General features: G+C 45.6%; 1 protein-coding gene across 2 annotated transcripts in view; it reads right to left on the bottom strand.

Moving 5' to 3' along the window:
* Positions 1–27689, bottom strand: part of Eipr1 (EARP complex and GARP complex interacting protein 1) — a 113627-nt gene that overhangs the window by 8458 nt on the left and 77480 nt on the right. For both annotated transcript variants that reach the window (NM_001012192.1, XM_063262074.1), the window contains one exon: positions 13232–13331. In NM_001012192.1, the coding sequence (NP_001012192.1) occupies positions 13232–13331 (100 nt within the window). The remainder of the gene's footprint in view (positions 1–13231; positions 13332–27689) is intronic.

Below are 27689 nucleotides of genomic sequence, written 5' to 3'. Positions count from 1 at the left end.
AAGCACCTGGGAATAGTCAGGTTAAAATGTCTTCTGGGATTGCTGGTACAATGTCCTGTGGCAGGACCAGGTGTTCATGTGCCCTCCAACCGTGAGAAAAACACAGGTCTGATCACAGCGCTAGGAAGCAAAGCTATGAGAGCACGGGATGGAAGCGACACCAGGGCTTCTGGGGAGGGAATGAGAAGTCACCCTCACCTGAAGCTTGGGCCTTTCTCTCACCAGTGAGGCCAATCAACACAGAAGTATATTGAGGCTGGAGTTTTAAGATCTCTACATTAGTTTGAAAAAGCTGGCTGGACAGAGACCCTGCAACAGTCCTGGCTGGGCACAAGATGACAGGTACACAGAGATGAGGGCTATCTAGTGGGGCATTTGACAACTCTGGTGCTCAGCTCTTGAGACCAGCTATTCTGGAAGCCATCACCCGCAAAGCACATGTGAGAAAAGGTCACAGGCAGGTGGGACACAGGACGTTCTGACAGGGAAGAGTTCATGAAATGGCCACAGGTGGCCAAACAGTGTCTCAAAAGTGGCTATGAAGATGCACCTCCTATCCATCCCTCTTCCCCAGGCATTAAGGGGAAAGCATTCATCTTTCCTTCAGGAAGACTATGAGCCAAGAAAAGCACAAGCAGTACTTAGTCAGAGCACAGCTCACAAGCGGCTATTGCCCCAGAGGACTTCACTCCCTTCTCTGAATAGTGCTAATTCTCTATCCCAGAAAAATCACATGCGCGCGCACACACACACACACACACACACACACACACACACACACACACACACACCACACACACACACACACCACACACTCTGCAAGCCTCATGCTTCTGATTCATCAGCATGCTGTTTAGATAAGGAGCTCAAATCTGAAGACCCACAGGCCTTACTGTCACAGGCCTGATCTTTCAAACTCCTCACAAAGAGCTGAGAGCCACTTCTGCTCCTGTACAAAAGGCATTTACCCTGTTTCGTGGGGTCACTGAGGCAGTTACGCAGGTACCAGAAAAATACCCAAACAAGAGGACAACATGAGGGAAAAGAGAAGAGAATCCCTAGGTCTTGGGGACTTTAGGAAGGGATTAGGAGCATCAGAGGCCTGGGGACAGTTTAGATACTGAAGGTGGGGGTGGGAGGGGCCATTGCAGCCACAATGGAAAGAACACAGACATGTGAAATGTGTGGTGTGGCTCAACAGCCCCCTTGCACCTGGTAAGAATGTGGCAGTGAGGTAGGTAAGCATGGCGAGCCACTAAGTTCTCATGAGATAGGTCACAGAGCAGCAGTCTGCTCACACAGAAACATGTAGCAGCACACGAGTGATGGGTATGGTGAAGAGTCAGGGTCTTGATGAGAAGTCAGGAAGAGGATGAAAAGCTGGAGGTACAGGCCATTCTGCAGGCCAAAGCTTACAATCCCCACCACAGGCAGCTCACATGGCAACTCAGGAAAAGAATGGGACAAGACAAAAAGCCCATGAAGCCTGGGATATCTCAAGATCATCACAGTCAGGGTGGTGGCCAGAGGTCAGGGCAGATGAGTAGTAGGGACCCCAAGACCTCATCCATTTTTGTCCTTTCTCTTACCCAGCTCAGTCTTTTCAAAGCCCAAGGCAGAAGGAATGATGCCCACAGACCTGACAGGCCATACTGGCAAGGTATAAGCCAACGTTCAGAACTAACCATGCAACTTCAACAGAAGGGTAAGGGATAGCCAATCAGGGGCAGCCAAATGGGGCCAGGTGGGTGAATGGTGGGGGTAGGCAAAAAAAAGTGCTGTTCTACTAATGAGACTGGTGTCCTCTACCCTCATTGTATTGGGTTCATGGTCCCTTGCTTGTCCTTATTTTTGCAGAATAGGGACCTCAATTCTGCTACCAAAGTGCATTTCTTTTCAGTTCGCACAGGGGTAGGTGAGTGGGCTACTATGAAATATTGAACACAAGGGCCTGAAGGGGGCTGGGCTTGTGGTTCAGTGGCAGACACTGCTTGCCTAGTAGACAACAGAGCCTAGTTATATCCCTATCGCAATCAAAAACAAAAAAGCACATAAAGAGAAGGCTCAGACCTTGACTGAGTTACAAGGGGACATTGTAGAACAAGTGAAGAGCATGCTGAGGTCTGAGGAAGAAGTTGCTATGATGCTGCACAGGAGAAAATGGCAGCAAGAAGCGCAGCATGGCACCTGAGCTCTGAGACACAGGGAGGTGATAAGCGCCAGCCACCTTGGTGGAATGCAGTTACTAAAGAGGAGTCATAGCATCGATGCTACATCAAGATCCAAAAGAAATTTTCACTAGACAATTACAAATACTAACCCCTATTTGGGTATTACCATAGTAAGTAAGGATGCACAATGGCTAGTCTGGGGCATTAACTGCTGGCAACTTGGGATTGATGTCTTCATCTTCAAATACACGTGTGAATGAAAAGTTTCCCCACAGTGTCTTCTCAAGGTTCACACAGAGCTGCTCAGTCTAGTCTCCTGAAAACCTAGTGTTCTGGTTAGTGACAACTCGCTGGTGACAGAGAATATACTAAAACACATAAGCTCAATAAGCAGGGATGTTTCATTTTGCCTACTCAACAGTGGTTCTCATCAATTTCCCATTAAACACATTCATGAGCTATCTTCAGAAAAGTGAGAGCAGAGATCATATCAGGTTTTTGAAGATTTGTTTTTACTTTATGTGTAAGAGTGTTTGCCTACATGGATGCCTATGTACCATATATATGCCTGGTGCCCCAGAATCCAGAAGAGGGCATTGAATTCCCTGGGAATGGAGTTACAGACGGTAGTAAACCATCGTTTTGGTGCTGGGACTCAAACATGGATCCTCTGGAAGCTAGTGCTCTAAACCACTGAGCCATCTCTCCAGCTCTGGCTCATGTCTTTAAAAGATTACGGATTCAAGAAGGGACAGAGCAAGCTCACTGGTAAAGCTGTATGGGAGGATGCCTGGCACAATGCCAGGAGGAATGACCCTCCCTTAACCTCAGACAACACAACCTTACAATGTCCACCCCACTCCATGAGGCCCTGTGGCAAAGGCTAGCCAGTAGGGTTAAGCACAGCCTACTTACCCTGCTGAACTTCACATCTGTGGACATTTCTGAAACAATAAGCTATTAGTTAATACGTCATCAACCAAGTACCAATTAATCGCCCAGCCGAACAGCAAGTGCTTACTGTTGTGCTCACACTCAGAATCTGACTGGATGTGAAGGCTCAGGGCGGCAGAGCCAGGCCAGGCACACAGAGCTAGCACTAGTTCGTTTCCTTGACTATATCACCAAAAGTCTCAAGGCACAGATGAGGAAGCCATGGCTGTCTTAAGAATTCAAACCATTTGGGCAATGAAGTAACCTAGCAAATGTGTGGCGGGGCCCAGTTAGCAATGATGGTTACGTTTCCTCTCCTTCCCCAGCCGCAGGAGAGAGTGTTTACTGAGGAGCAGCCACAAAAAGGAGTGAGGCATTCAAAAAGAGGCAGAGGCAAGAAAAGGAATAGAACATCCTCAAGGCGGCCAGGAAACTGAGCTATGGGAACTGCCTCTGTAGGGGCTAGAGACAAAATGCTAGGCCATAAACAGTCAGAAGCAGCCTCAGCGACCCACTCTCCTGGGCAATGAGCCCTAGCCAGCCCCACCTCAGGGACCAATCACACTCTGAGAGACATCCTGGAGAGGCTCAGCCAGCAGGAGCTGCATCCTCCAAAAGCCATGCTGCTGAGCTTGGAAGCAGGTAAGCCTCCTGTCAGTCACTAGCCCACAGGTCCTGACACAGTTCATATGGAGGTTCCGTTGGACCACACCCAGGTCTTAAGTGGTACATAAAGCCCACACATATAAGTTTGGGCTGTGTGAGACAGGTAGTGACCTGACCAACTGTAAGACAGCAGCAGAGGTCCTAAGCTGAGTACCAGGAAGTTCAGAGGTCAAGGTGAGACAGAAGAAGCAAGAATCTCAAGTTTAGAGACTCCATAGGGCCTCCCCTTACTCCACAAATGGGAAGACTAGATCTCAGATGGTGTGAGGAACTCACTTATGACCCAGCGGTCAGTTGAGGAGAAACCAGGACCTGACCCCTGATCAGGCTAGTGTACGAACTCCTGAGGCAAGGAAGAAGAAGGTAAACCTTAGAAACAACCCACTGTGGGCAGCAGCAGCAGCAGCATATGCCACAAGGTGGGCCATCAACCTGTTTCCCTGCATAGAAGGCAGCTCAGCAAGAACTCCACAGGGATGACAAACATTGTCATGTCTTCAGCGCTCAGAAATGTTCAGGGCCTTCTGGTTCAAAACGGATGATTAAAGGCATCTAGCAAACACTTTCAGATGAATTGTCTCTAACACCAGGACACAAGCAAAAGGAAACACCGTCCAACGAACAAAAAGTATGGTGACCTGTGTCTTTCTTGAGCCTTACACGGGTACATTTCAGAAAAGCCTTGAAGTAGTGAAGACAAAAAGCTGCTCTTTCACTACTGCTAAGCCAGAAAGCAGTCAGGAGCAAGCACGGCATTCAAGGCAGCCCTGCAAAGACAGTCAAGCACCCCAACCCCACTTCCTTCAAGAAGAGGCAAGACTGGGGAGCTCACAATGTAGGTACCAACAAGCAACCCGTGAAGGCCGTGTGAAGGGCAAGGCAAGCACAGCTTGTGTGACAACTCTGGCCATTCTACCCTAAGCCCTTTCCCAGCCTTGAGCCTGAGTTGCTTGAAGCCAGTGACTAGTGAGGTATGACATAGGAATGTGCTTGACTCCTGCACAGAGGAATCAGCTTTCTCTTTGCTGGTACTGTAGGGATCTTGATATGATGGCTGGAACTATTGCAGCTGTCTTGCCAGCATCATGACAAATCAGTGATTGGTGGATATGGCAGAGAAGGATCTGGAGCAGGAGACCTTCATGCTGTTGAGAAACTGAACCAATCAACCTTGGAACTGCTTTGTCTTCTTTATTCATGCATCACTGTCCAATTCACTTATCTCTTAAGCCCCACTTTGCACTTGGAGCCAAATATAGCCTGTCATCTTGTAAAACCATCTGAAAGTACTGACACACAGTAGCCCCCGCTCATTTACCCCACTCAGTCATCTCAGACTAGGAACTCTACTCCAAGAGTGGTCCAGCTCTGCCAGCTTCTGAGGATTAGCCTAGGCAGGTCACTAAGTCTTGGGAGAAGTGGCACAGTAATCCAGATGCACAGTGGAGACAGTCTTTATAGGACAGGATGTACAGGGATCAAAGAAAAAAACCATTGCAACTGTCTAGTGCATGGTGGCTGCACTAAACTTTTTTCTTCAGCTTGCCATGATGCAATACACAAAACATGGATCATTTCAAGGCTCTGGGATGCCCTGGGAATCGGGTCAGAGCAAAGGTACAGTCTGTGTACAGAGAGTGGGACTGAAGTTCATAGCAGCCTAGGTTTAAAGACGGTAGACTAACCTGCAGGAAGAACCCGCAAGGCTGTGGCAGGGCTACTGTTGGCCGTGGTAGCCAGGCTTACGGTGAGAATCAGAAGTTAAAACAGCAAAAAGACCTTAAAATTATGTACTTTGGCTAGAAAAAAAGCATACTGAAAAACGGGGGCAAACTGACATAGCTGCTAAAGAGACTAAAGTTACTAGAAAGACCTCCCTTTTCAATGGAACAAAAGGAAGTCCACTTGAGGGCAACTCAGAAACTGGACAGATTCCATGGGCTCAGAGGGATGAGAGAACTATAGAAAGACTTTCCCTTGAGACAAAGCACCCCAGGCTGCCTTTCTTATAGAAGCAGCCCCCAAAACATTGTTCTTGTAGGATTCCTTCTGCTGTGTTCAGCCACCCAGGCATTCAGAGGCTGCTACCAGTCCAAGAAGACCTGGCTGCCACTCAAGCTGGCACAACACCTTGGCATCATCCACATGATACAAATTTTACCGGGATGAAGAAAATGAGAGCTGCAGAGTCATGGAAGCTTCCACCAAGATTTGAGAGGAAAGACTGGGAGGCCAGGCAATGTGTGGAAGGGCAGTGTCCCCAACAGCAAGGCCCCTGACAGAGTAGCACGGACTGTGAGGCTGAAACCAAAGCTGTAGTAGAGATCTCCGTGTGCTGGGGTAAAAAGAACACAGAACATCTACAAGGGAAAGCAGTGAGCACTGACAGAGCCAGCCCAGGAAAGATGCCCGTGCTCTGCAATCGGTCAGGCCATCGGCATACTGCCGCCCAAGTCCTCTGGCCTTCACATCACACGGCTGTGTGAAACTAGGGGTTTTAACATTTGTCCTGTTGAGTTCCAGTTTTGCTCTGGTCCAATCTTTCATTACTGTCTTCCTGTTCCTCCCTTTTGAAATAGAGATGGTTACTTGGTGCCATTGTCTATTGGAGTAAGCAATTTCTTTTTGAGTTGTATAGGGCACACAGCTAAGAATGGCCTTGAGTTAACATGGGCTTTTGAACAATGTTTGAAATATTAAGATGAAACACTATTATAAATGGGTTTAAGTTATTTTGCATTATAAGATGGCCATAACTTTTGGGGGTCAGAAGAAGAATGTTATGCTTTAAATATGAAACGCCCTCTCAGTCTCATGGTTAATGGTTGGCTCCCAACTGGTGGTACTATATTGGGAAGATCTGGAAATCTTAGGAGGCAGGCCTAGCTGGAGGAAGTAAGTCACTGGGATGTGCTGCTTAAGGTTGTACCTTGTCTGAGTTCTGTCTTTGTTCTGCTGTGCTTTCTGGCTATCATGAAGTAATGCTCCACTCTGTTCTCTACTCCCACCAGGGTGTGGACTGCTCTGCTCTACCACTATAATAATGGTGGTCTGAAACTGAGCAAAATACGTCTTTCTTCCTTCTACATCATTTAACAGGAACCGTGACACAGCAACAGAAAAGCTAATGCAACCAAAGACCTGGAGACAAGGTAACAGATGGGATCCTGACATGTTTGTGTGGGAACCACAGCTTGTGATGTTGCACATCAGAGGACACAGAAGCCAGTGTGTCATCTATGTACTACCATCAAGGGCACATGTCCCTGGGATGGTCTGCTCTGAATTGTACTCCATTGGATGGCTTGAGGTTCTGGAGGGGCCTCCTAGGAAAGGGAGTCTTCCTGCATAGAATATACAGGTAAGTACAGGTGACAGCATCAGGTAGCAGAACTGTGTATCAGAGCCGTGTACTCAGGTTATACCAGACACAGCTCGCAGACCTCAGCTTGCTCTTCACCTTGTTAGAAGAGCATCTTGGCCCTGGAAAGTCACATGTGCAAACCAGAATGCAAAACTTGTTTCTGTGATACCATTAGACTCAGTGACCTCTGAAGAGACCACCCTAGTTAGAGTCAATTCCTTGGCCAGGAGTAAAGACCTTTTGTGAGGAACAACAAGGCAGGAACAACTAAGTTGCACTGTGTCCAGCGAGTGACTTCATTTCATTTTGTTTTTTGAGATGGGGACTCTCTAGGTAGCCCAAGATGACCTTGAACTTGAGCTCCTTCTTCTTGGGTCTCAAGGAGCTGAGCTTGGACATACCTAAGTCTTTCATGCTTGATCATCACTTGTTGACTTTGAGAAATTAGAGCATAAACACAACCTGCTTTTTGGTGTCTCGGTTTCTTTGTTCTCTAGCTCTTGCCTCTCTGCACTAGGATCTTTGGTGGCCATTATCAATAATCTAGTCTGGATATCAAGTACTATAGCATACCATACATGCATCCATTTATGCACCCATGCATTGATGTACTCACTCATCTACCAGTGCACCTATCCATGCAGGTACCTATCTATCTAGCCTCTCACTCAGAGGCCTACCACCTACCACCCACCCACTCGCCTATCTGTCAGGTATGTGTAAGTGCTAGCCATGCCACACTTAGAGAGTCTGTCCTTATACAACTCTGCTATTACATTCCATGCTCTCTAACTCCTAATGCACATGAAGATGCTTAGACAGTCGAGCCTGTCTAAGGAAACCTGCCCAGGCTCATCCTGTTACAGAACAGTAATAAACAGGCCTTCAACCTAAAGTCTACAATGCCACCCTGTTGACAGGCATTCCCTTGCTTGCACCCTTTTACCTCAGTCCTGACCCATCCCATGGCATTGTCTGTAGCCATAGGTTCTGCAGAGGGTCACCTATGAGATGACCCTGCATGTGGAGAGGGGGGCATTCAGAATTGGGATTGCACCACAACTCCGCTGTTAGCAGCTCCTTTCTATAAACAAGCTTAGTCCTAAAGATGTGGATCCACTTGTTGCCAGGAAGATGCCCCTACAGATGGGAGAGCAGCACGCAGCTGTTGGACATATGAGTCCGGTGCTGAGGATCAGTGAATTATCTGAAATGTTTACAAAATCTAAGGACACAGAATACTATCTACTCAGTCACGGTAGAATATGTACTTAGTAAACTATGAAACTCTACACCTTAGAGATAGTTTGCTTTTAAAAGAAGATAGTTTCGGGTTGGGGATTTAGCTCAGTGGTAGAGCGCTTGCCTAGCAAGCAGAAGGCCCTGGGTTCGGTCCCTAGCTCCGAAAAAAAGAAAAAAGAAAAAAAAAAAAAAAAAGAAGAAGAAGATAGTTTCACATATAAAGCTCAAGCTCAGCTCTGACTTTACTCTGTAGCATCAAGCAGACCATGAACACTTGATGCTCCTGCCTTGGGCTCCTAGTACTTGTGGTGGTTTGAATATCCTTGGCCCAGGGAGCTGCACTATTAGAAGGTGTGGCCTTGTTGGAGTAGGTGTGTCACTGTGGGTGTGGGCTTTAATATCCTCATCCTAGCTGCCTGGAAGCCAGTCTTCTCCTAGCAGCCTTCAGATGAAGATATAGAACTCTCAGCTCCTCCTGCACCATGCCTGCCTGGATGCTGCCATGTTCCTGCCTTGACGACACTGGGCTGAACCTCTGAACCTGTAAGCCAGCCCCAATTAAATGTTGTCCTTACAAGAGTTGCCTTGGTCATGGTGTTTCTTCACAGCAGACAGTACTCAAGTTACAGGTTTAGCCCTAAGTATAAGCACACTGGTCTGCATGTCAAGTCCAGGCTCTAAGGCTGAGACTTACTTTCATGATCCACCAAGGCTCACAACACACTGGACTGCGAGACTCCTAAGAAAATCAGGTTTCTGTTTGTTTTTCACATTTCCACCAAAAGCTTTACAAGCTTCACCAACAATCTTGTTTTTAGCAAGCTGTTCCAAATCGTTTTTTTCCACAAGTCAAATTCACCCTACCTAGGCCCAGTGTCACTGACCACTGCAGCCACTCAAACTGAAGTCCCAAGCCATTCGCTGAGATCCCCTTTCCGAAGGGTAGAGACAGGGCCTGGGCAGGTGAGGACCTTGGGAATCCCCATTGCTGGAATAAGCAGCCAATCCTGCACCTGTCACTCATATCAAATCCCCTGCAGAAGGTTCCTTGACCTCTTTAAGTCTTTTGCTCTCATCTGCAAGTCAGGGGGTCAACAAACACATAGCCATGAGGCCTGTGTCTCAGTTTAAATGTACTCCAACATGGATGACTGCTCGCTGCAAAGCTGCCAGGAACCACTTCTGACAACAGCCAGCCTATGGCTGGCACATAGCTGGCTCTTACAGTCCAACCTTAGCCCTAGGTCACAAGAAATGCATGGAGAACAATGCCTGTCATTTTCACTGTACAGCCAGTCACTACTACTCATCCTGCCCACTTGCTTTCTTCCTCCCATTCTCCCTGGAACTGGCTAAGTAAAGCATTCATCCACATGGGTGTGGATGTTAAGGTTTTTCTTGGATTAGAGACAGCAGAATTCTCATATCATCCAGGTCTCCAAACATAAGGTAGGAAGGGAAGACACCAAAGGAGGAATCTACTAATAGAAGGTACAGTAGGCCCTCTTTCCTCTGCTCTTTCTGCTCTGCAAAGCAAAACTGTAGCTGCTGTAAGACATATAAGGCAATGTGAGGAGGAAGAAAGCAAGAGGCTGGCCAGAGGGGGCTTAGGTTATTCCCAGGATTTCTTTAAGCCTTACTTGGCCCAGATGTAAAACCAGAGAAGCCACAGCAGTAAAAAGTCAGTAGAGAAGACCCAGAAATGCCTTATGGAAGTCTGTATACCCCTATAAAGTGTGCATGTAAGTTAGTCAGAAAACTTCTAGATAGTAACCACTCAAAACACCTCAGTAGGAAAGCTCAAAATGGAAACAGGAACTCTCATACTCACCTGGCAGGTATGAGGCCCCACTAGCCTCTAGGTAGAGTCCAGGATGTAAGACCTTAGATAAATATAGCCTCAAATGACTCACAAGCCTCAAGGTAGAACATAGAAACATAGGCATCTAGGAAGACCAGGATGAGAAAGCCTTCAGGATCCACGGTTCCTCGGGTTCTCAGGCTTACACACCAAGAGAAACAGTACTGGGTACAAGTAGCAAGGGGATATAAAAAGACACAGAACCTTACGTGCATTGGCAAAGTGAGAGAAGCAGAGCTGAACACATGTCAGGTCTCAATTCTGTGATGTTCTGGAAAAAACAAAGCTGAGCAAATAGTGACAAGACAAGAAGATAGGGGCTTACCAGAAGAACAAGAAAAGAACAGAGAAAACAAGCTGAACACTGGGCCTTGAGGACAGTGGAGGCCGCTGTAGGAGCACCATAACTGTGCATCTGTCTGGACCACAGGGTCCAACTCAAGGGCAAGCCTGTGGAATTTGGGGATGCAATGCAACATGCATGGCCAACACCAGGAAGTGTTGTCTGGGTTGCTGCTGAGAGAGCTGGGATATCACCTCTCGGGTCTCTGGTGTTCTGGAGATCAAGTTCAGGGGCTGCTAGCAGTGCTCTACCACAGTTAGAGCTCTGCCCTTTTAACTTTTAATTTTGAAACAGGGTCTCACTAAGTTGTCCTTTCTGACCTTATACACACTCTCTAATCAAGAAAGCCTTAAAATTGCAATTCTCCTGCCTAAGCATCCTGATTAGCTAGATTACAGGCCTGTACCATGTAAAGCCTTTTTTTTTTTTTTTTAATGAAAATCTCTTGTGGGCGAAGGTACAGGGTGGTGGGATAGCAGGGTGTTAGGAAGAGAAATAAAAACATAATGTTTTTCAAAAACACAATAAATGCTAATATGTATGCCAATTAAAATTAGTTGGGTGGGTAGGGAGGTAGGGAAGGATCTGGGATTGGGGGAGGGAATAAATATGATTAAAATATGTATAAAATTCTTAGTGGATAAATAAAAACATTAAAAAAATAAATCAAAAAGAATGTCAAACATATGATACTAAAAAGATGAAAAGACAGGTAGGTGGCATGGCAGGAGAATATTTCCAAACTACATCCGGTTCTGGGGAAAGGGAACCTAAAAGTCAAAGAAATGATTCCTGTGAACACTGATCACGAACTTCAGGCAGTACTGTGTCTAAAACATGTTTCGCTCCTTCACAAGCACAACCGTGTGTAAGAGCTATCACCCTGAGGAAGTCCTGTGTGGACACGAGCGGAGGTGGCACAGGCTCTGTGCTTTCCACATGACAGAACCACTGATGCCCACGGAGCTGAAGGCAGCAGGATGTGGAGCTGAGCGAGCAGATGGGAGCAGGGAGGCAGCCCATCCCTTCATCGGGGTCCACACACCCCACAGACCCTCACACTCCAGGCCTCCCCAGGGTTCAGCTAATGATTATAAATGGCAAAGGATCTCCAATTTAATTGCAGAAGGTAATGATGCAGTGAGCATAAGATTAAATTTACCACAGAAGGCAATATCCTCAAACAATAGAAGAAGAGAAGCCAGTATGAGGAGGTTGCAATCGATGGGAAGGTTTCTGTATTAAATACCACAGCACTGGGTCACAAAGGGGTATTGACAGAACTGCTGACAGCAGATAAAAAAGGGGGAGAGAAAACTAAATTGGTCTCTGCAGAAAATAAGTTACAGATTAATCACTCCGACATGAAATGCCTTAGCAATGACTTGGGGTGTGAAGATGTGTTTACCTTCTGACCACAGTGCAGGACAGCAAAGGGCAAGTGGAGCCTCCTCAACTCCAGAGTGTGGCCCTTTGGGCCTCTGCTGGGAACACCCTCTGCTAGTGCTTGAGGAGGCTGTGCTAGGTCTTTCCCAGGGTCACAGCAAAGCCTGCCAGGGGAGGAGTATCCTTTCTTTTTCCTGAAAGTTGTGACAGCTAACACACAGCTGAAGAAGGAATTGGAGCACTGGTGACTTCAGCCGGCCTCCCACCATATCTCCTGAGGGGAGGGGCTTCCAGTGTGTCCTCAACCCAGCCTAGAGCCACTCCCTCTCCTGTCTGACCTTTACCATAAACACTCCTGCGGATTTGGGCTTATCACATAGAATGTGGTCATTTGTCTTTTTAAAATGAATTGTTTCCCTTAAATACTAACAGTGCTCTAGGAAAACAAGGCCAACTCAACCTTTAGACAGCGTGGTCAGAGTTTCTAAGCATCAAAAAGTCACTCACTATTCTAAGAAGTCTAGGCTCTGCCTCATATCAAGCACAATGCAGCATCACCCACATTCTGTCTTTAACCTAGGGACATTGTAAATAGTGGAAGGCACCAAGAGAGCAGAGGGCTCAGTAAGTGTCATGGAACAAATAAACAAGACATGGCCACCTGAGGAACCTACGCTCTGATGCTGTGAAGGTGACCATGAGCCCCTGGGGACATGGCATTATAAGGTTTCACTGCAATGTTCCAGAGTTTCCTTCTTTCTCCAACTGATACTTTGACAACACATACAATGAAATTATGAATGCCTGTGAACATGTATTTAAAACAGAAAGATTTAAGGAACCAAACATGAAAAACACACACAGTACTTAACTCTACGAAATACTCGAAATGAGTATCTGAAAACTGACTCCCAAGGAAGTGATAGAATTTATTTTTAAAAATCATGTACATACATTGAAAAGATAGCCAGCCATGTGGAATTAAGCTTGCATAAATGTCCCTCCTCAGAGTTCAATTTTCTTTTAAGAGAACATTTGAACTGAAGCCATCCTCAGTGAGCCTCAGTATTACTCACAATGCTTTCAACTTAGACCCACAAGGCCTAGCACTCAGTTTTCGGCTTGATACCCCAGTGCCTGCATCATTCACTACGTGATAATTAATTTTGAAATTCCAAATGTGAGGATTAGGAAGTGTATTCTGAATTCATCTGAAAGGTGCCATTCCAAAACCACCCAATGAGAGCTTCTTCCTTCTTACTCACCACAGCTTGGCTTGAGCTGGGCTGGAGGTCCCACAGAAGTATGTGGCTGTCGGCCAGGGAAATGACCTTCTTCCCATCCCCCATCGGTTCCCACACGACACTAAAGAAAAATAAAGGCCAAATATTAATGTGATCAATGGGAACCCCCAAGGCTATAGCCCACAGCTTTTACACACACCCCTCACACTTCCGCAAGCTCTCTTCTGGCCCAAAGCCTTTAATGTTTATTAACACTGGCATCTAATAACATCTGTCAGAGACACTTCTGTTGTCTCAGTCTCCCCAAAGTTATGTATCAAAGCTGTGACCTAGTAGGATAGACACAATTAAGGTTACAGATCATGAGGTAGACTCTCTTGATGGGATCTAAGCCCTGTAAGAAGAGAGAGTAGTATTTGCAGCCCCTGTCTCTGTCCAACATGTGAGGAGAGCAAGAAGGCAGCCATATAAGTCACAAACAAAACAAACAAATCTCACCAAGAATTAAATCAGAATGTTGGCATTCCAGCCTCACGAGATGACTCCAATGCTCACACTACACAGCTCCCTAGTAGCTAAGACACGAACAGCTGGCCCAGGAAGATGGGCAGTTGGAGAAGGTACAGGGGGAAGTCGATTTCACATGTGAATGCCTTGTCTTTGGTGAGGCAAAGGCAGCACCTTGCAGCGGTCAGTAGAGCAGAGCTGAGAACTGTACCCATACTCCAGGTTCTAGGTGGGCCACCCACCTGTGACAGAGGTATTTCCCTGTCTGAGACAAATAAAGCCAGTGTCCCTGCTGTTGCAATCCAACGACCTAACCATGGGTCTCACTGTGGTGAGAATTTTGGATTCTTTAGCATAGAAATGTTTTGTGAATATGTTTTTATCTTAATCCTAGGTGTGGGGTGCGGTTACTTCATGTCCACAGCAGCTATGATTTGTCTTGTGCTTTGGCGAGGGCGTGATTCTGCCTGCTAAGGATAGCTTGTGTTTGAAATCCTGGGGACTTTTGAGAGGGTACAACAATGCCGGAGCCCAGAGCAGCTGCAGTTTGTTAAGTGGCCATAAGCAAGGAGAAAAGAAATTAGATATCCTGATGACTAAGACCAACACTGCCCAATGATATTGACACCCCCTCCCCCCTCTTATCCTTCTTTCTCTCCTACCAAGTGTTGGGGGGTTAGTGGTGTAGGAAGAAATAAGGGTGAAGGAGGGAGGCAGATAAAGGAACCCAAGTATCAAAAAGAATGGTTATGGTAACAAAAGGCAACTGTCTCAGTATTTGTCTTCAGTATTTGTTGTAGGCTGTTTTGTTGATCCTTGCCATTTTGATTGGAGTAAGATAAAATCTAAAGTTGTTTTGGTTTGTAATTCCCTAATTGCTAGGAACTGAACATTTTTTGAGATTTTTCTTAGACATTTTTACTCCTTTTGAGATCCCTCTGTTCAGATTTGTAGTATATTTCTTGATTGCAAAACAAAACAAAACATTCTCCCAATAGATCAAAGACCTAAAACACTGAGACTGTTAAAAGACAACGCAGGCAGTGCCCGACAGGACACAGAGGTAGGAAAGGCATTTGTGAATAGGACTCTATTTAGGGACTGAGGCCAATGAATGGCAAGTGGGACTTCATAAAACTAAAAAGCACAACAATCAGTTAAGACGATGCTAAAGATAAGAAAAGGAAGAGGAAGACAGAATGGGAGAGACTCTTTGTCAAATAGACATCTGACAGAGGGTTAATATCCAGAATACATAAAGAACTCAGAAGTTTAAAATAAGAAGAAAGAAACCAGAGGTACGGGGAGTTGGGGATCTAAACAGAGTTCTTAAACATGAAAAAAATGCTAAGAAATATCTTTAAAAATATGCTCATCGTCTCTAGCTATTAGGGAACTGCAAATCAAAGCAACTTATAGATTCCATATTACCCAGTCAAAATCTAAAGATCAACAAAACATCGACAACAAATGCTAGAGAAGATGAGGAGGAAAAGGATCTCCTGACCCACTATAGGTGTGATTACAAACTGGCCCAGCCACTCTAGAAACCAGTGTGGAGAGCCCTCAGAAGGAATCTATGTTAGCCTAACCCCAGGTATACCTCCTCAGCACATGGCCAAAGACTCAACAACCTGCCCTACAAATGACTCTTCAGCCACGTTCATTGCCACTCTCCTCACCACACCTAGAAAGTGGAAGCTACCCAAATGCCTTTCGACTGAGGAATGCATACACATACAGATGGAATACTATTCAGATATTTACATTATGATTCACAACAGTAGCAAAGGTACTTATGAAGCAGCAATAGAAATAATTTTATTGGGGGGGGAGGACACAACATGAGGAAATGTATTAAAGTCCACACATTAGGAAGGTTAAGAACCACCACTGGTTTCATGAAATGGCTGTTGTGGGTTTTTCTCTGAGATCCATGACTTCACTAGCCCTGCATAGCTGGCTGGGTTTTTAGTACTAGGCATGATTTCCCTTTTGTTGAGTGGAGCTTATGAACAACTAGAGAGCTGTTGGTTATCCCCAAAGTATGCATGCTGCTACTGCACTCTTAGAGTTATCTTGACATACTAGATGCTGTTTTAGCTCATAGGTATCAGATCTGGGTAGACTATTGGCTGCTTCACTCTCGTGGGAGCTTGCATGGAACAGTCTGATACTATTAAACTAGTCCTCAATAACTGAAATGGCAGGAGTAAGAGGCTTGAGGTAAAGGGTTGAGTGGGGGGGGGGGGGACCAGGGGTGTAAAGTAAAGAAGACAAAACAATAGTTAAGATCAGGGGTTCTTGCATAAGCTGCGGCAAGTTTAAAAAGAAGTACAACAGCTTGAATACTGTTTTCGGGGAGAAATGGCCAAGATCAGTAAAGAACTAAATCAGACAATATTGGTAAAGAGAACACAGGTACCTCAGATGCAGATGCCTTAGGAGTGATAACCACAGCTCAGGGGAAGAGTTGGCTCCCCAGGAACCTTGACCCCTTTGAGGCACTGGCTCCAGTGTCAGACAGGCCTTGTCAGTCCACTCTTGGACAAGGATATAAAACTGAAGTTCCCTTTGTTATCTGGGTTATATCACACTCAATATGATCTTGATCCACCCATTTACTTACAAAGCCTATGGTTTCATTTTTCTTTACATCTGAAGAGTCTCTGTGATTTCTGATGGTCTTAGGTGATTCCTGTGAAAAGGTCATTGGACACCCCCGGGGTCGAGACCCACAGGTTGAGAACCACAGCACTATATCATAAACTACATTCTAAATATTTGTTTTTACAGCCATAGGTAAGCACAGGTCTTATCTATGTCTATCCTTGCCTATCTATATCTATAGTTTCTATATCCCTACAGCAGTATCTACAGTATCTATACCCTCTCGTCAGAAAGCATCTCCTAACAGATGAAGACACTGCAGCTGATGAAGATGCAGAGAACAAGTGAGCACAACACGATTCCGACCCTAAAGCTCAGGGATCAGAGCTGAAGACTGGGTGGAAAGACTCTAAGAGCCGGAGGAACAGGAAGTTTGTGTGAAAGTTTATCCCTTAGATGTGTCTGTGAAGCTGCACTCATGAAGTCTCATCAATGTGGGCTACCCTTAAGGCTTCTCTTCCTTCTGAGCTGTTTCCTATCCATGAGCAGGGAGCTTCCTCCAGTTGTCATGCCTTCTGTGCCACAATAAACTGTGTCCCCTCAGATAATGAGCCCAAATAAGTCCTCCCTCCTTTATACTGCTTCTGTCAGATATATGGCCACAGCAATGAGAAAGGTCACCTATACACAGAAAGCCAGCTATGCACATCCCACGCCATCCTAACCAGAAGCACCAGACCTTGTGACCAAGACACTGCTCCTGCTAACACAGCCTACAATGGCACCTTCCCCGACCAGCATGACGGTCACGCAGTGTCCCACCTTGCCTCCTCATCTGAAGGTCTGCCAGTCTCTGAGAAAAAGCTCACATTTCTCAATATTTTGAACAGAGGAGGAGATGAAATGATTTTCACGTGGCTGTAGAAGTAACTTTTATGTCAAAAAAAAGGGAAATATATTCTAATGTGAACAGAAGCCTCACATGCTTAAGGCTCACAGGAGGCAACATTCATTTGCTTTAGAAAATAACCTGGTTTTGAGTTATTACGTCCATTTGCAAAAGCTTCATGTCCCAGACCCAAGTTCTCTGTCACTTGTTTCTGAAGGTCACAATGAATATAAAACCTAAAAGCAGCATCTATGAAGCCTGGAAGGGCAGGTAGGCAAGACAAGGTATTTGCCAAATTCAGAGAAGCGCGTCCCTGCTCTTGAACCCCAAAGGCTGGATAGGTACATAACAGTATCATAAGCTGGCCTAGGGAGAGACCAGCTGACTCTGCATCTCACTAAATACTCACTAGACAAGGACACAAGCAAGGCTAGAAATAGTCATGGGGCTGTCTGCTGGTAGACAGGGCTCTCCCTGAAATAGCTGCCCTGTGCACTAGTGTTCTGCAGGTGACAGGGAAATACCCAGGCACCTAATCATAAGCACACAAGCATCTTACACATGCCTCTAGTCTGAGAGAGGGATTATCACTGTTCTTTACTGGCTCAGAGCTGACACCAGAAAGAGAAAGTCAACTACAGGGAACGACAGGCTTCAGTTATTAAGCACCTCCCTCTTACCACCTCTCCCACAGACGGCAGTGAGCTAGCCTCACTGGACATATCACCTCTCACACTGTTCACAGCGACTGCCTTCCTGGCCCAATGTCAATTCTCACAGCCTAGATAAGCATTGCACAGGAGAGCACTGAGGAGAGGTGAGACTTCTCTCTGCCTGTTCCATGTCCAGGGTACTTAAGATGTATAGAGGAGAACTGAGTAGATCCCACATATCGGGTACAGCTCAGGGAACAGAAGCCCATTCACAGGGCTGCTCCCCAGGAAGAGGGCTGCTGGGGAGGTAACTCTTGTGACTTTCGGAAAGCAAGTAATTAAAGCCCTGCAGACCTTTGATGGACACAGACTCTTAGGCCCTTATCCACATGTGTCCACTCTTATTCCCAGCTGAAAACTGCAGGGCAGTCTCGTGATGAAGTCAAAACTCACACATCCAGCTTGCATGCCTTGCCAACTGCATTAGTGGCAATGTCTCGCTACCAGAAGCAGCCCTCTGCCATTCTGCCCCTCTAGTCTGTCAGCAGTGTTATCTATAGGGACACAAGTCTGGGAGCAATCTTCTATGTCTATTATTCTTAAACTCCACAGGCAAAACTAAGCTTGTTGAATTTTATTTTTTAAGAACCATATGCTGTCCTGTTTCATGGAGACACTGCCTGGTCAGTTTAGTTCAGTGCAACTCTCAACAGGAAGCCTGACACAATATTGCACTAATGGGACACATGTCAGACATTGCATGTCACTACTACTATGCAAGATACTGCACAGCACCACCTGCCATGTGCTGGCTGCTGCATGTGATCTCTTTCCTTCACCACTACATATTTAACAGGATACGTGTCACTAGAAACTTAATGCAAATATCACTTCACACTTAACATGGATACTCACCACTACAAAATTCCCTCTTCAAGTTCTTTTGCTGCACCTTGCTGTGTGCTTCCACTGTCGTTTGTCTAGAGACATTTATTTCCCTTAAAAGTGTTGACTTGTTCTGTTAAGCCTGGTGGTTGGAAACTACCTAGTGATCTCTCTCTCATCCTGTTGCCGTTGGGGGAGTAGCACACAGACTTGCTGTGTTTGTGGTCCTGCTTTCCCTGGCCTTCTCCAGGGTTTATAACGGCAGCTCAGCTGACCATCTTTACTACTCCCACGTCCTCCTGCCAGCACTGCACTACCACCTTCGTCAGTGAACCACCCACATCTACCAACTCTTGTTAACAAAGTAATCAGCAGCCCTGAGTGGGCACTAAAGAAGCTCTCCTCTTGGCACGAAGTTCAAGATAGCACTGGCCTTGGTGACACCTCACTGAATTGTGGTATTAACTTATTCTGCACACAAAGTCAAATGCCAAGTTAAAAAATGCAAAATTAGAATCTAAGTTGGAGTCCCTCACATTCTCCCCTCCAGGGATGTCATACTGCTTGGGTCACATGCTCTCTAGGTCATCTCTAACATGCAGAGTGCAGATAGCACATTACAAAGATTCCTGGAGGATTGTCACCAGCCATTGGTATCACTGTGAAACTTCTGTTCTTCCTTTAAATTATCCTGGTCATTCTAGGTCAAACATACACACTTCTATCCACAGGCTTCACAGAAGTCAATAATATAGATTTCTGTGATTTTTCATATATTTTAATTTTCATTTTCTGTGCATGGGTGTTTTGCTTGCATGTGTGTCTATGTACCACATGAATGCCTGGTGACCATGGAGGCCAGAAATGTACATCACATATCAGATCCCCTGAACCTGGAGTTACAGGTAGTTGCAAGCTGCTGTGTGAGCACTGGGAATCAAACTCAGGTTGTCTGTACAAACAATAAATGCTTTTAACCATTGACCTGTCTCTCCAGCCCCAGGATTTCTGTGCCTTTAAAATATGGTTACTACTGTATGACAGTTCTGGGCTTTTTTCCAATTTTTCACACAACTGATTTGTACGGTAAAACAGTAGGTATCTTAGAGATACACTTCTTGGCACCCGTGAAGATCAGGTCAGTTATCAGAACTGCCAGTTCAGGTTCAACAGGCAGATGTGCTTGCAGACTCCTCCCACACAGGTGCTTCCCCAGTTTTGGTCATAAATGTGATCCTGGCCATTCTGTTAAGAACTCCCAATTCCCCACCAAAGTACATGTGCTGCTTTGATTTACATCCTTGACAACAAGGAAGTTTGTACATCCTGTAAAGTGTGGCCGGTTGCCTCTAGTTCTCTTGTGAACCCCTGTTCTTTATGACATGGTCTCTAAAAGGCACCCTTCACAGGAGCACTTGCTGACTTGTGAGAACTCATTCTCCATCTGTGTTTCACTGGAACAAATTCTCAGTGAGCAGAGGCCTGAGTGGGTGAAGAACTACAGGACCAGAGAATCGCCAGTCTTTCTTTTAGAACTTAAATCTAATCAACTGTAAAATAAAAACCATAAAACTACTCATAACATTAAACAAAATCCATAATTTGTGCAACAAAAATCTGAAAATATCCCAGTGAGGAGTTGCTGTGTCAATCAGCTGGAGAAAGTGTTATCCAGTGTCCCCACAAGGGTTGGATGGTAAACAGCAAGGACCAGAAGAGCGGTGTGGCTTCTAGACCAGCAGAGTGCTGTCTGATGCACAAAAGCAGCTACTGGCGACAGAGGACCAAACCTTGGCAGCACAATGCAATAAAACGTTATTTACTCGAGGGCCCAGTGAGTGGGAGGTAAATGTTGTCTACATTATCACCAAAGGAAAAGGACTAGCAGGGATATCATTTGTTCAGTGACTCACTGTGCTGAGTCTGTTCTCAGTAAAATACCCAAGTCATCCATTTAATGTCAATTCATGCTACCACTCTGCTCCAAACATGTGGGCACCCTCCTCGTTATCACCCTTCTTGCAATCTTTAAGAACAGGCATAGAACCCTCAGAGAGGTGGCAAAGCTCCTTTGTGCATTAAGAACAAGCGCCCAGGAGGAGAGAACATGCTGCACTGTTGGCTGTCGGGCCACACGGCCAGCCTCTACAGATTACACTGTCAACCCAGGAATATAGAGGAAATCAAAACGGCCCAGGCTTTGGCCAGAATAGCCCAGGAAGGGGGCTGCTGGCATCCTGACAGAAGGAGAAATATAATGTTCACCCTGCTCATTCTATGTCCTGTGATTCTACCTGTCCCCAGCCTCCCTGAGAAAGCACAATGCTCTAACCCTGTGTGACAAGCATCTGTATTCACATTCCAGCAGTTCCTGGACACTTCAGTAGCCTCTTCCCTGCCCTTGACTCTCACTCCCAACAAAAGGCTACATTTCCTGGTATCGGACTCAGCAGAGAGAAGACAGACACCTTGTAGCCAAAAGCCACATCTTTGAGGAGAGAGTGCAAGTCCCAGGATTTAGCAGGCCACAGGCAGAAAATGCTCATGAAAAGAGCTTCTTTAAAAAAGAAAAAGAAAAAAACTGAGTAAGGAACTTAAATGAAAGTCATTTTTATGAACCTGAAAGTCACAAATGATTTCTATTAGCAATTTAGAAGCTGAAGTGCAAGCCTACAAGCAAAAGTTCCCAAGAAACAGTATATATATATATATATATATATATATATATATATATATATATAAAGCCAGCATGGTGGTGCATACCTTTAACCCCAGTCCTCTGGAGCCAAAGACAGGAGGATCATTGTGAGTTTGAGGGAGTTACATGGAGCTGCAGATGTGGAGTCGGCAAGGGACTACAGGTCACATGACATCTGCAGTCGGGATGCAGGGACGAATGATTGCTGGTGCTCAGATCACCTTCTCCTTTCTGGATAGTTCAGGACCCCAGTCTCTGCGATGGTGGTTCCCTCGGTTGTGGTAAGTCAGCTAATGCTTCAGCCAATGCTTTATATGTACCCTACATGTGTGTACTGCCCCATAGAGTCTGGGAACTAAACCTGGGCTTACAGATAGATAATATCCATTCAGGTAGTAGCAACAGCAACTTTGGTCACTGGAAGCATCCTTCGAAAACTCATCCGTGCACACCCACACACACACAAGGCACATGTGCCAACAACCAAAACTTGAGGTGACTTCCTGGTATTTCAAAGTTGTCTGAAGTGGGGCCTTCAGGTTCTTGCCTTACAATTGTCTGTCTTTCTTGTTCAGAAGCATAGAAAACTCTTGGGACCCTGCAACTAATATTCTCAGGCAGGGCCCAAAGTGGACTAGTCATGTCATCTGTAAAACATGGGAAAGTTATAAGTTATAAGACTTAACCTGTTTCCTAAAGATTGCACAATTTTAAGGTATGGATTATAGGGTGACCAAAAAATAACAGAAATTCTCCCTTTGGGCAACTGCTCCTTAACCATTACTAAATGTTGGTCAGCACTAGGATTTGGTCTAAATGTAAAGGGTTGGGATGAAGAACACCTTTATCAAACATTACCCATAACTGACTGCCATGCATTGTCTGAAGGCTAGAGTCTCAACTCCATCTGTTTACCATGACCCTTAGGTTAGAGCTCAGCAGAAAAGGTCAGCCTTGTAATCAGGACCAGGTCACATTCACGTCCCACGGACACCGTCAGTGTTCCAAACATTTCTACATAAAACATTAGCTGAAGAGGACTTACCACGACCAAAAGGACTGGGGTCCTGAACTACCCAGGAAGGAGAAAGTGAGCAGAGCACCAGCATTCATTCGTCCCTGCATCCCGACTGCAGATGTCATGTGACCTGCACTGCCTTGCTGACATCACATCTGCAGCTCCATCATGCCGTCATTGCCATGATGGACTGACTACACACTGAAACTAGGAGCCCAAACAAGCCCTACCTACCCAGATTACTGTTGTCAGATAGATATTTTGTTAATAAATATAACTCTGTTTATACGAACACCAAAAAATTTCCCAGAGAATGGTTTTAAGGGGGAAAGTCAGCAGCAGAGGCCAGACACTAAATTCTTGGCTCTGTAAAGTACACTTAGCTGTGCTTTGCTTCTCTGTACACATGAAGTCCTGGATCAGAGTCTCCTTCACAGTACTTGGCTTAGGGCCTCTGGCAGTCATATATCTTAAAGCCAGGCAGGTGCCAAGCCATGGTCCCAGGTGCTCCAATGCACACTGCCTATGCCAGTCTTTTTAAAGGCAAATTGGAGGAGGCAACCATCCCATCAGAACTGAGGAAACTGTTGGACATTTCCTTCCAGGACAACTTCAGAGTGGGCTTAAGGGTCAGGGAGAAGAGATCAAAAATGTTCTAAGAGGAAGACCAGAAACCCCACACACAAGACCCATCTCATCCTAGTCAAGGTCACAGTGCAGCTTCCTGCTGATACCACCATAGCCCAGCCCCAAGGAAGGCAGCATGAGGAAAGACCTAAAAGCCCAGACGTTTCAGAGTCAGGCTTCTTGGAGTCTCTAACAGTAGACTTCCAGAAAACATTGTAGGAAATTTTGACAGCTCACCAATTAAAATCTGTAGGCAAAATAAACACACAGGCGACACACAGAAGGCAGACAAAGGAAAGCTGCCATCACACAGAACACACCCCATGTAGAGCTGACTGGCTTCCTTCAGATAACTGTGGCTCCTAAAATTCACACGCAGAAGGCAGGCACCCACAGAGAACACACTCTGCCCACAGGCTTTCCCTCTGCCATTGTCAGGCATGGGTCTCTGCTGCTGGGAGGATGTTGTAAGTGATGACAGTTCTTACTTCCCAGTTTGTTTTTACCCTATAACATGCAATTGCAAAAGACACAGGGAAAAGGACTTTTGTTTCCTGCAAGCAGCATGGAGCTGCAGCACTGAGCACGGCTGGCAGAGCATCTATAGAGCTGCAGCAGCAATGACCTTTACCTGTTGTTGTTTTACAGGTTACTCTCCTCTGGTCATCATGCTGGTGATAGCTGTAGTACACAAAACCCAATAAAAAGGGAAATTCCATCTTCCTATATATCATCACCATGAAACCAGTGCTATAAACAGAGCAAACAGCCTATGGTTTCTGCCATCCTTTCCAAACTAAGTTTTATTTATTTATTGTTCATAAAAACCACCTACTTTTTTATCACATTCTACCAGAAAATGAAGACATAAACAATATTAACAAGTCAAGAAAACAGTAGCACACAGCCAGTAGAAATGTGTTCTGTCCCTACATCATCATGATGCAAAAAAACACAAGCAAGGGCTGACTGTAAGTAAACCCAATGAAGTTAGAGCTGAAGTCTTCTGAAGAAGTTACCAAGGGCCACAGGAACAGGAAGGTGGCTCCAATCAGCAAGTTTCATGTTCAAACAAAAAACACATTTTTCTTTAAGTATGTGAGCGCAAAACTAATGATTCTCCATCAGCACCTAGGGAAGGGATAGTTCCACCACCACAAGGCAATCCAACACAACTTACAATGGCACTCTCCATACATGCTCTTCCCCACCTCCCTTGATCACAGACGTGCAGGGCATCTAACAAGAGGGTAGGACAATCCACACAGGCCCCACTGCGTGAGAAGCAGTGGCCACAGCTACCAGGTTCTCCACATGCTGCTTACTGAGTAGGGAAGGGCAGAGCTTAGGATAAGAAACGCTATGTAAGTCAACTCTTTTAAAAAGAATATTACATAAGAAATTCAATATAACAAAAATTTTCCTCAGATCACAGAACAATGCTCCTGTGACACAAAGATCTGGTTAGTAACCTTCACACAAGTGCTCTAAGGATTAAAAAGGCAGTGTTGAGAACCACATCAGAAAGTCAACAAGCCCTTTTGATCTATCTGCAGAGGTACCGGACCTTTATGCTGTGGCATAAGAAACACTTCCAGTGACAGAGTCATGTTGATATGTTACCTGGGAACTTTCTGACAGGCGAGCATGTAGTTCTGACACCAGGTGACTTGGTTATTAAAAGTCTGTTTACTCTGACATCGCACTGGGACAAACATCTTATGGCGCTATCAACCAAAAAAATTCCACTTTCAGGCAGACAGAAAGTTAAGAGCAAACACCGCCTGGAGGTGAGGCGAAGGTGGTTGTGTCAGGTGTTTCTCTCTTTGGAGTACAACATGCAGTTAGCGACTCAGTAGAACTCTACAGTATGTATGCTCAACTCGACTGAGAGAAGCCTTCCACCAGTCAGGACTCAAGAGCAAAGAGGGCCAGAGTCTAAGTGTAACAGGGAGGCTTCCCCACCCCCATAAACGATGCAAGAGACACACAAACTCAACACCTACCCCTGGATACACTGTTGCTTGGGGTGAAACAGGGTTGAAGGATGGAGAGAGCACATAGGACTCTACACTAGAGTCTTTTCCTGCCTTTCAGCTGATCAAGCAGAGCTGGCTCAGGTCATCTTAATTATTGTGGGGAATTCAAAATCCACACCGGCCTAACGTGGCTCATACTTAGAGCAGACCCCTTTACATAGCTACTAACGCCCAACATCTCCTCACAGGAGTTCACCCGAGAGTCAGGAAGAACACAGCAAGCCCAGGTGATGTTCCCCTGATGTCCAAAGACGCATTACATGACTCCAAAGATTCTTGTTCCTAGATTTAAGCAAATTCAAAGGTAGCTTTTAAATTATAGTAAATTTTGAAATAAAGAACAAGCTAATATAGGAGGATCAGAAGCCTTTCTGATCATCCAGATAAGAAGTCCTTTGTCTTTTCATCTCTCAGCTCCTTAGGAGTGACAGCTATAGAGGAACATCCTCACACATGGATCACCATACCTTTAGGTTTATAATTGTTATTGGACATCAAGTTTCAATAACAGACCTTCAATACCACTGATGGCCTTATCAAGAGCAACAAGTCCCTGGGAGCTCATGTTCCTGTGAATACATGAAGACAGTGACAGGAACCATCAGTGAGCTGAACAGAGGGACTTACTTCATCAGACTCCAGGTCTGCAGGGAATATAAGCTGGACTTTTTGACATCGAGACTGGTGGGAATGAAATGCTGCCATTAAAAGCTCCCAGTGTGCAGCACTTGGTGGTAGCAGCCAAAATGGACTTGCTTTCTCCCTTTCCACAGGGCGCAATTGTGCACTCTCTGCTTCTTCCCATGTTCTGACTGACACTTGGTTCAGAAAAGGACCAACAGAAACACACTCTTGAGACATTTTAATTAAGGGAAACATGAATTTAAATTTCTCTTTGCTGTAAATAATGATCTATACTTTCTACACTATTTTCAGATTTCTGTATTTGATTCTTCCCAGGAAATTCTGCCTGTGAATTGCATTTTAATACTTAATTTTTCTAAACTCATATGGGGAAAGGACAATGACACATTCCCTTCTATGGAGTTGCTGAGGAAACACCAAAGGATGTTCACAGTATCCTTTGGCGTCATAGAACTGTGCTTTTCCTCCACAAACTAAGCGGCAGCCTAAGAGACGGGTTTGGTACTGAGCAATAGTCAGGAGTCAGCTTGTTGAGTGTCTGCTTAGGGATCACAGTAGCACTGAGATGACTCTTCTAAAGTTGTGCTGATCTAACAATGGCCTGTGGTGATCACGGGAGATCTCTGCTGTCTCGGGACAGTCAGAGCACGAACTTCTGAAACCTTTCCTTAAGCAGCTTTGCAGGACTTTGGACAACCATTCACTTGCTCTTCACAATATTCACCCTATGGCAGCATCCTGTTTCCTCACATAAACCAAACTTAGAAAGGAGAGAGACAGGGCCAGGTCTTCTACTCCTGACAAATACTCCAGGTCCCCTCCCTCTCCTCTCTCAACACCACTCCTGCCCTTTACTTCCTAATCACCAGCTCGCTATGCACACTAGCCCTCCCAGGTGTCCTGCCTGCTCAGCTTGGTTGGCATTTCAGTGTGATATTTACTCTCTCTGTAGGGGAGGGGTCTTCTTCTCTGGCAGCTGGCTTGGGAAGCAGGGGTCAGTTGGCTGTGCAGCACCATAGTTACTCAGAATGCGGCCAGAGAAATAAATACCTACATGGAGCTGCACGCTCAAGAAACTATGAAACTTACTATGATACAAGCCAGATTCTGAATACAGTAGCTGGGAACGTATCACAGTGGGCTTCAACTACTTTTACATCCATCTCCAAAGTTTCTGACTACTAATAAAGCAACCTCTCCTATAAAGGAGATCTGCATCACCTAAGAGAGTGCTTTGCAGAGCTGCTCCATTCACTACTGGAAGGACGCACACAACATGACTTACTGGGGTTTCTATCGTTTTGGCTTTTCGTCTGTTGACCAAAGTGCTCGCTCACAAGCAGGCTGGAGATGTCCTGATCACCAGAAAGAGACAGAGAGTGGTAGAACTGTCCTGTTGTGGCCATTAGACCCATGGTGTTGCTACATTATATTATTCTTGGTAGGTAACCACCTCCTTCCCTGCTCACAAGTTGAGTTCCAGGAAACCTCCCCTTTATCAGGACCTCAAACATGCTGGAGCGTACCAGCTGGGCATGTACCAGTGCTAGGAAGAAGTCAAGCATGGTGGCCCAGAGTTAATACACCTACTCCACATTAAACCATTACATAAGTATCAGTCTAGCCACAAACTCAAAGAGAACTACACAAAACAGAGATGGAAGATTTTTAAAAGACCATCTTCAGGCTGCAGAGATGGCTCAGTGGTTAAGAGCACCGGCTGCCCCTGCAGAACACTCAAATTCTATTCTTAGCACCCACATGGTGCTTCATGCCATCTGCAGCTCCAGTTTTAGTGGATCCTCTTCTACCCACCACATGGCACCAAGCACACATGTGGTACAAAGACATATATGAAGGTAAAGCACTGGAAGCCCTCTCTGCTGAGGTGAACTGTTCCCAACACCT

This window comes from Rattus norvegicus, chromosome 6 (assembly GCF_036323735.1).
Source record: "Rattus norvegicus strain BN/NHsdMcwi chromosome 6, GRCr8, whole genome shotgun sequence".
Lineage (NCBI taxonomy): Eukaryota > Metazoa > Chordata > Mammalia > Rodentia > Muridae > Rattus > Rattus norvegicus.
This window is presented reverse-complemented; position numbering and strand designations above follow the sequence as displayed.